Here is a 10,154-nt window from a genome sequence, read left to right on the forward strand (position 1 = left end):
CCCTCTGCTGGTACTGTAGAGTAGTGCTAGCCTGATATTAGCAAGTTGAAAAAACAGGATCTTTTCTGTTACTATTTTAATGGAATAATAACAAGAAAAACATCTCTATTTCTGTCATTTACTGTATATCTATTACTACTATGGATCATGTCCTTGTAGAACTGCAGAAAACACTGTTTAAAGTCCATAATTTATTCCCTCCTCATTTGCAGTTTTCACATTTTCCAAAGCCAACCAGTGGACCAAACTGGACCCTTTCACAGGCCAGTTTTGGCTGCCCCAGTCCATATGTTTGCAACCCTGGTTTAGATGGAGGATCAAAACGAGAAAAATAAATAATTATAAATCAACCCTTACAGATCTACTTGATGATATGCCAGTGACATCTGTGGGAACGATGATTTTCTTTGGTTGTTTGGTTATTTATAAAATTTGAGAGGCTGCTTGTCAGAAAAACGAGCCCATAATATAACACAACATTACATAAGCCCATAGTCAGTAAAAAATGTCCTTTCCACTTTCATACACACACAGGCAGGACACTCCCCTCCCCCATGCACACGCAGTTCCTTTGGCGCCCATGCTCACCATATGGGCTGATCACACAGCTCAGGGTATTAACAGCTATTTGCCTGCATGGGGAGAAATGTTGTTTTAGATGTTGTTACCAAGCACTCCCAGTGTTGACACTTCCATAGCAAATGACCATACCATAAAATGATGAAGCTGTCACCTGGGCTAAAGTCCACTTTACAATGCAGACCTCACACTGTGGGAGTTTGGCCCACCGGTCACCTCAACTTATATCAAGACCATTGCTTTAGATTAAGCAGCTTTCATCAGTGTCTACTTTGGGGTCAGCTTATAAGTAATGTTTATAATGACCTTATTGTAAGTAATTCTTTAACAATAAATAACCCTTTGAATGTTGAATATTAACTTCACATTAAGTGTTCAAAGTGGTAGTGGGAGCACTATCTGACCCCAGTGCTAGTTAAAGTTCTACTAACTTTATGCTGAAACGTGAAACGATCTCCAGTTTGGTTTTACCAGAACATATCCGTAGCTGATTATAGAATAGAATAGAATAGAATAGAATAGAATTCAACTTTATTGTCATTGCACATGCACAGGTACAGGGCAACGAAATGCAGTTTGCATCCATCCAGAAGTGCTTTAGTGATATAGATATATTACAATATATATTAGCAATAATATAGATATGTGAGTATATTACAGAAATGGGTCTATTATGGTATGTTATAATGTACACGGTATGAAGTATGTTGTGAATATTCTATAACTATAAGTATGTACAGGCTGTAGTGAGTACAAGCTATGTACAGGATATGAACAGGATATAAATATGAAAAACTATACAGAATATGAAATAAATAACTTTACAGAAATCTGAGATATACAGTTATACAGAAATGGGAACTATGCAAGTTGTAAACAGTTGTAGGATTAAAGATTATCGAATGTACAGAATGATTATTTACACAGAGCTATACAGTAGTGCAGTTAAGATAAGTGAGGGTGTAGATAGTTTCTACAGAGGCTATATAAAGTGCTAGTGGTTGTGAGTGGTGGTTCAGTCCATGTTATTATTGTGTGTTTGAGGGTACAGTTGTCCATTGTGGGTGTGTGTATGTTCAGTCCATGAGTTTAACGTGGGTCAGATGTCAGGAGGCAGAGTTCAGGAGTCTGACAGCTGTGGGGAAGAAGCTGTTCCGGTACCTGGTGGTCTTAGTCCGGAGGCTCCTGTGGCGCCTCCCAGAGGGCAGGAGGGTGAAGAGTCCATGTGATGGGTGACTGGGGTCTTTGATGATTTTCCCAGCCCTTTTCAGACACCGCTTCCTGTAGATGTCTTTTATGGCAGGAAGTGGTGCTCCGGCGATGCGCTGGGCAGTTTTCACGACCCTCTGCAACGCCTTCCGGTCCGAGGCAGAGCAGTTCCCGTACCAGACTGTTATACAGTTGGTCAGGATGCTCTCGATGGTGCAGCGATAGAAGTTCACCAGGATGTCTGAGGACAGGTGGTTCTTCCTCAGAGTCCTCAAGAAGAAGAGGCGCTGGTGAGCCTTCTTGACCAGCTTGGAGCAGTTGGTCGTCCAGGTGAGATCCTCGGAGATGTGGACTCCCAGGAACTTGAAGCTGCTCACACGCTCCACAGCCGTCCCCTTAATGTGGATGGGTGGATGTGGGTCAGCATTCCTCCTGTAGTCCACGATGAGCTCCTTGGTCTTCTCGGTGTTAAGCAGCAGGTTGTTTCTGTCGCACCACTCAGCCAGACGATCCACCTCCTCCCTGTAGGCGGCCTCATCGTTGTCACTGATGAGGCCAATCACCGTGGTGTCATCTGCAAACTTAATGATGGTGTTGGAACCATCAGCAGGTCTGCAGTCGTGGGTGAAGAGGGAGTAGAGGAAAGGGCTCATCACACAGCCTTGTGGTACACCGGTGTTCATTGTGATGGTAGATGAGCAGCGGTTATCCAGCCGGACATGTTGGGGGCGGTTGGTCAGGAAGTCCAGTAACCATTTGCAGATGAGGGAACTGATGCCCAGGTCTGTCAGTTTCCTGATGAGTTGTGAGGGGTGGATTGTATTGAATGCTGAACTGAAGTCTATAAACAGCATTCTGGCGTAGGTGTTGTTGTTGTCCAGGTGTGAGAGGACAGAGTGCATTGCGATGGAGACTGCATCCTCTGTGCTCCTGTTCCGGCGGTATGCGAATTGGTGGGGGTCCAGGGTGGGGGGGAGACAGGATTTGAAGTGTGCTAGGACCAGTCGCTCTAAGCACTTAGTGATGATGGGGGTGAGTGCTACTGGGCGGTAATCATTGAGGCAAGATGGGTTGGAGTTTTTGGGTATCGGGACGATGGAGGTGGATTTGAAGCAGGCCGGTACCACAGCGTGGGCCAAGGACAGATTGAATATGTCTGTGAGCACTCCTGCAAGCTCCCCAGAACACGCTCTGAGAACACGCCCGGGGATGCCATCAGGGCCTGCAGCCTTGTGGACATTGATCCTGCTCAGCACCGCTCCTACATCGGTGGGGGAGAGAGTCATAGGTTGGTGGTCTGGCGTCATGTCTGCTTTGGTTGTGGTTGTGGGGTTCCCTCGCTCAAAACGAGCATAAAAGTTGTTGAGCTGTGATATGGACGATCTGCACTTGGTGCGCAGAGGTAAAATGAGTAAATGTAGCAGAGAGGATTATCATGTTGACTTTTTAAAGCTGAAACTGTATCACTACAGTCCATGACTCTGAGGCTGAGTCAAGATCTCAATAAAAATACTGAGCAGCTGTAAATGATGACTCTCCCTTTGCTGCATTAAACATTTAGCAGTTGGTGAATAAAATAACTGTGTTTTTACTTTGTACTCTCGTCCTCTCTGTCTTTTGAGACTAGCTAAAGGCAACTATTCTTGCTTGAATAGTACCTCACTGTCCTGAAAGTTCGTGCTGAATTTGGAAAAAGCAGATTTGCTTAAATCTTAGGGAGCCGAGAGGAACACTAGAAACAGTTAAATATTGCTTGGCTTTCTTTTGTTAGCTGGCCTAAAAACCCCAGCTTGAGATAATGGGCATAGCAATGGTAGTCATTATTAACGTTCTCTTTTAATCTGTTTCAGGCAGTGTACACACTCGTGTGGTTTTTTATGTGACTCTTCTTCCTCGCAAAATGATCCCTATGAGTGACACCCAGTCCAATTCAGAGACATTATCCGATAATGGTAGTGATAAAATATCTATAAGGAATATAAAAATATGATTGTAAACTAGAACACACAAAAACTGCAGGGGTAATGCTCCACAAAATCGTTAACCTGGCACATAGAGCAGTAAAATAAACATTCTAATTGAAATTACCTTTATTGCCGAATGAGCACTCAGTGCTGCTGCTTATTTTTGAAGTGATGTATGGTTCACATTAGAGCTCTAAAACTTTACACTGGATACACTGAAACATTAAAAGTTACAGTCCAGCAACCTATTCAGCTTTAATTTGATGTTATAATGACCGCACCTTTGGCCACATCCACCTCCAGTTTGTGCTGTTGTAACTTTACAGCTTGACATCATTTGTGAAGTTAGTAAGGTAGGGTTAATAACTTGCACACATGAGTCACCCTGCAGAGGATGTGGGTCACACTTAAAACCTGCTGTAAAATGATGAACTGGTGAAAAGTGGCTCCTCCAGATGATTTTAAACTAAAGCTCTGAACATAACCTGCTCCAGTTTTGCTTTCAGCAGAAGTTATCATGGTGACTTTAAGCCTGACATAACTCACCAACTTATTTATGTCTTGTACACCACTAAATTAAACCAAATTAATTTAAGGTGATTTTAAATGACCTGGTGGTAGTAACTTAACTTTTGCCTTCCCTGTTTGTTAGCCTCAGACAGACAGTGATGTCGTTCCTGTATTTTACTGGGCTATTTCACATGAGGATTGGTGTGTCTATATGTGCGTGCGTTTGTATTCCTAGTGTGTGCGACCATCATAGTTTGTACTGCTATCTATCTTATCCAGGACAGTATCCTGGTTAAATAAATGTTAAGTAAATAAAATAAAATCTGCTGAGTTAGTTTTTATGTCCTCAGTTGACTGTGGGGAAAATTCAAACATGTTAAAAACCTGTTTTATTCAAAAAGTCTTTTTTTAAATTAGTGTTTGTGTAGATTAAATAAACAGAACTTTTTCCTTATTTTAGTGCTGTTAGCGTTAATTTTTTTAAAATGACGTTAACAGTTAACGTGGGACTGCACGGCACTAACGCGTTAACAAGCTAACCGCGCTAACGCCGTGCAGCCCCACGCACGGGGCGATCCGCATTAACTCGCTAACTGAGATTTGCCGCATTAATGTGGTTATGCCGTTAACTTCTTTTTAACGAGATTAACGCTGACAGCACCAATTTAATTGCATAATTTTCTAGGCTGTATTTCACCCGTTTCCAGCCTTTTTGCTAATGTTTATCTGAGAAAGTACTGGTATTAACAGTACCCACTGACTATCTTCCTTAGGGTGACCTAGGGTGACCATATTTTGATTTCCAAAAAGAGGACACTTGGCCCAGTCATGAAGAACTTTAATGATACTGTTTGCTTAAAGAAAATGTTAACATATTTAAACGATGCCTTCTCTGTGCGGTTAATGAATGTTGAAATAAAAAATGTCATATGGGCTTTTTCAAGTAAACAAGTGCTAAAAATTAACTTAAAAACCCCTCAAATTAAATAATGGTACAGAAATAAGGCCTCATCTGTATAATTTTTTTTTTTTTTTACCAGTACTGGGACTTTACGAGGAAATTTCTTTTGCAGTTGATCTGAAATGCTTCACTTGCGCTTTGGCATCTTTTAAACATCATCAGCGCGCCGTCTGTCCCGTCTGTGAGCGCAGAACAACCACTCACGAAACAGCAGCTTGGGATGACGTCACACATATGGGTAGGCCTATAGAAAAACCCGGACATTTTCATCGATCTCAAAACTCCTCCCAGATGGCCCGGACAGAACGTGAAAAGTGGACATGTCCAGGGAAAAGAGGACAGTTGGTCACCCTACCATAACCATGAGTATGGCATCAACCGTTTCACACCAAAGTTTTGGGCACATAATTGTCATAGTTGGCATTTTGGATTTACTTCAAGTACAGTTTGATTACTTTTAGTTTTCTTTTCTTCTTGTAGATTTTCACAAAAAAGTTCTACATTTGCTGGTCGCTAGCTAACACTATAGTGTTAGCTAACACTAGAACATTATATATTTCATGTCAGTTTCATTGTTTTTTGTGTTTGACTGTATTTGTTATATGTCAAAGATTAAATTCTTTTTCATCAAGCTAGCATGAGCTGGGCAAGTGTCTCAGAGACAAAACTGCATAAAACCAAACAATGCAAGACCCAGATTATTGAGGAAACGCTAGGTGTTTGAAAGCTTGCAAAAAACTTAGCTAGTCCCAAACAAAACATTATTTTCTCAATCTGTTTTCACTGATAGACTGTTGTTCTCAATCCTAACCATCATTGTACCATAAAGTGAAGCACCAAGCCTATGGGTGGAAAAGTCATAAACTCATAAATTAAGCAAATAACTCAGCTACTAAAGGAAGTATGTGTATAAATCAATAGCCTAGATGGCTCAAGCAACACTTTTATTTGACAGCTATAGAAAGCATATTATATTTTTATATTTATTTATTAATTTACAACATAGTGATTGCAAAGCTTTTCACTAGGAAATTACAGTATTTGAGCAAAATGCCAAATTAATCTTAAGAAAATGTTATCAATAAAATTTAATTATTTAGCTTAAAGGAAATATCGGTATTCACTTACAAAGATTTTTTACCTTTATAAATGAACACAAAAGCTTATGTATTCTTGTTTCTATACAAAAAACCTTTTTTATAGTTAAACAGTCTACCCTTTATATTGAAACAAAACATCAAATGTGAAGGACATTAGGAAGATTAACTCATAAAATTAAATACATTTAACCGACTAGATGAGTAGTATCTGTCAATAAGATAAACATATCAAATAAAATATGAATACATTTCATACTATTATGTAAATGTTTTGATCAGCTAAGGATTATTTTCTGGCCATCAGTCAAGCAATCAAAATAGCAAAGTGGTGAAACAGACATTATTATGTCTTCCTCTTGGCCCATGAGATCATAATCTTGAATATACATATACTATACATATATCAGTTTATTCCTTCTTGAGCCATTCAGACATTTAGGCCTTACTCTATCCACTCAGCATGGTCAGGATTAAGTCTGATCTCAGGATAGGACATGTTTCATCTGACGATCTACATCCACTTCGATCCTTATTGTGCAACAGCTGGTCTTAGATCTTCCCTGTGTACTTCAATAAACCAAAGATACCACCACCTGCAATAAAAATGGATTAACTATTATTCATTTATTAATGTCTCGCAAAACAAATATGAGTCCAAGACTAGTCGAGAAATTACTGATTAAATACTCAAAATTGTGAAACACTGTAACAAAAGTCTCAATTATTATTTTCTATCATGTCATTTATCTTAGAGAACCAATTTCTTTCCTAAGAATATTGTAATCCTTTACAACTATCACTAATACATTTTCATAATTTTCACAACTTATTTAAGATAAGATAAGATAAGATAACCTTTATTAGTCCCACACGTGGGAAATTTGTTTTGTCACAGCATTCCTTCTATATTTGCATATTTTCGTGCCAATAGGCTCCTGTATCTGTAAATAATATTCTCGGTTGCTATGGCTCATCCCCAGTGCCATCCTGGTTAATGAATAACAGATGATATGTGATAGAGGAAGCAGAAATGATGGTAAATTCATGCTCGTGTGTAGTACTGACCGACTGCTCCCACACCGGCAATGGAGCCGATGGTGATGCCCGCTATAGCGCCCGGTGAAAGCCCTGAATTGGATTCCTGAACAATCTCAGTTGTAGGAACTGATTCAGTAATGGTGGGGATAATGGTGGTGGTGTTGGATGCGGCGTCTGTGGTCGTACTGGATGGGCTGTCTGTGGTCGTGTTTAATGGTCTGTCTGTGGTCGTGCTGGATGCGCTGTCTGTGGTCGTGCTGGATGCGTTAGTTGAGGCAGTGGTTTTTGGTGCGATGCTAGTTGATGTAATGTTCTCTCCTCCACACAGAAATACTGACAGGAAGATCAAAAAGGGTTAAAAGGCAAGATCATACAAAGGTTTCCCAAAAGGTTAACAAACCTCTGTTCCTGTGATGCTCACAGAAACTAGTCACAACTTCTGCCTTAACACATGTTTTCTTTTAAACAAAACATTTTCTAAAATTTATTAAAAATGTTTCCAGATTAAAGATCTCAAATTTCAGCCGTTGACATTTATTGTCCAATATCAAGATAATGGAGTTCAGTACTTATTCACAGCTTTGCATTCTTAATGGGAGAATGTCATAGATAATAAACTCAACCTTTGCTCTAATGACGCTATTGAAACAACCCCCCCCCCCCCCCCCCCCCCCCCCCCCCCCCCGAAGGCCTAACCCTTTCAAGAATTTCAACATTTCCTACTCTGTCTACATGGCCTCCCATCAACCTTCCCTTTGATTACCGGGAAATGCTTTAACTTTGGTCCACCACCATTAAAATTCGCTACGATGGTACGCTACAACTATGATTAGATTCTATGCTAACACCATGAAACAGATCATCCTTCACACAAAAAATGAAAGGTCAGTCTAGATATAGATGTGGCCGAAATTAACCATAAAAACTTTTTCAACTTAAAAAAAAAATCATAAACTATGAATTAAACAAAGTTATTTGATGTATATATGCCGAATATTTCAGTCAGCTTCCATTTGAGGGCAAAGTGGCCAGAGATGTTTTTAAGATAATCTTGTTGTGATGCTTTGTGTGTGAATAACAGTTAATTAATAATCTTTAGTTATTCTCTTCACACTCTCTTTAAAAAAAGGTTTTGTCTTCCCTTTTCTAAAAGGATCTTTTTTAAAGGTTTATGTATTGTAATTTTTTTTTACCTGTGGTAAGAAGGCAAAAAGCCGATAGAACAAGACTCAGCTTCATTGTGCTTTGAAATAAATTGACGTAGTCAAAGAGACTCCTCAGGTCAAAAGCTGCATGAAAAACATAAAAGCACAAACATGACGGTGAGTTAATTTCTCTAAAATCTCTCACTTGCAGACAGAAAATCATGAATCCTGAATTTATCATGTGAGACAGATAAGAGTAACTTCAATCAAACTCAGTCATCAATAATATGTGGGTATAATGTATTATACAAGGCAAAAATAATAAAAAATATATTTTTAAATAAATGCCAATTGAGCCTAAATGAATTTCCATGTCATGGCTCGATATCACCAAGAAATCACTGATTTGTAAATACAGTTATAAAAAACACAAAAACTCTCAAGCGAGTATTTGTGGTCACATCAACGGTAATAAGAGTATTTACCCCGATGCCACAGCAGTCCATGAATGAATCCAAAAGATTTAAGAAAACCTCAAGAGAAAAACCGACTTACTCACCTGAGAGGGTGTCACTGATGCCTTGCTTCCCTTCTGCCTCCCATCGGATATATTCAGACAGCTACTTTTATGACCCTGTTATCACCCACCCAGTCATTTCCAGCCCTCCCACATATAATAGCATGTTACCAGAGGTCAATGGAGGATAGTGTTGCAACATGTACAGGATTATCAATACTTTCCAAGGAGATGTAATTGGTGTGCGCTTCCTGTGTGATAGTAAAGCTAAGGTGCTAGGAGTGTGGGCAGGCAAAGCAGTATAGGCCAGCTTATGACGTTTTAGTCCTGTCTGTGTTTTTAACTTCACCTGAGTGTCTTAAACCGTCAGAAAAGTGAATAATATGTGGTATGAATGCAGCCAAGCCCTTTATAGAAGAAAGTAGTTGTGAGGATGTCAGATAATCTATAATGTAATAAAGCAAGTGGCAACATCAAAAACAGGCTATCTTTAAGAGAAGGGAAGGTCATCTGAAAGGCACCTGTTGTGGCCGAACTCCTTTTTTTCTCTCACAGGCAAGAACGGAATTACATAATCATGTTACAAATTAATCTGGTATTGATAGTTTCCATACAATTTTCCTATTAGTACTCGATAATCATTAACTTTTCCCTCGATTTCGCCTCGTGTTGTATCTGCTTTACTATGTATTTTTGAGGAAAACTTGCAAAAAAAGAGGGAGCCATAGCAACCGTTTCTACAGAGTTACACTTACCTGAAAATGTTCAGCACGTCACATACGAGGTCTTTACGTTATTTTTACTTGCTTCTTCACCTTATCTTTGAGGCACTTGCTAGCAGTGGTGGCTGGAAAGACTAAATACAGAGGCTACAGAGCTGGGTAAATCGTGGTCACTGCCTCCTGTTTGCTCAGCTTGGCGAGCTGTCCAGCCAACTGTTTCTGAAAACACACCGTCACTATAGCACAGCAGCATGTCCTTAACACAATTTGGCGTGAAAGAGTCAAAGCTGCCAGTGTTTTTTCCCCCCACAGTGACTAGCAACTGTACAACAAATGCAAAACAAATGCAGCGATGGGAGAGTTTCACTTTTTCTGAGCCGGTGAAAAAGGCCCACTGTTGATGATCATG

At 39.8% G+C, this 10,154-nt stretch overlaps 1 protein-coding gene across 1 annotated transcript; it reads right to left on the reverse strand.

Moving 5' to 3' along the window:
• Nucleotides 1–6,872: 6,872 nt before the first annotated feature.
• Nucleotides 6,873–9,095, reverse strand: LOC146624683 (uncharacterized). Its single transcript, XM_085364067.1, has 4 exons — nt 9,066–9,095; nt 8,555–8,650; nt 7,389–7,694; nt 6,873–6,916 (listed from the first exon to the last, which is right to left on the reverse strand). The coding sequence occupies exons 2-4, from the start codon at nt 8,598–8,600 to the stop codon at nt 6,873–6,875; spliced, it is 396 nt and encodes a 131-aa protein (XP_085220193.1). The 5' UTR covers nt 8,601–8,650; nt 9,066–9,095.
• Nucleotides 9,096–10,154: the final 1,059 nt, after the last annotated feature.

Source organism: Diplotaxodon limnothrissa, linkage group LG10, assembly GCF_057381915.1.
Source record: "Diplotaxodon limnothrissa isolate DT_005_m linkage group LG10, D_limnothrissa_male_GT1.1, whole genome shotgun sequence".
Classification (NCBI taxonomy): Eukaryota; Metazoa; Chordata; class Actinopteri; order Cichliformes; family Cichlidae; genus Diplotaxodon; species Diplotaxodon limnothrissa.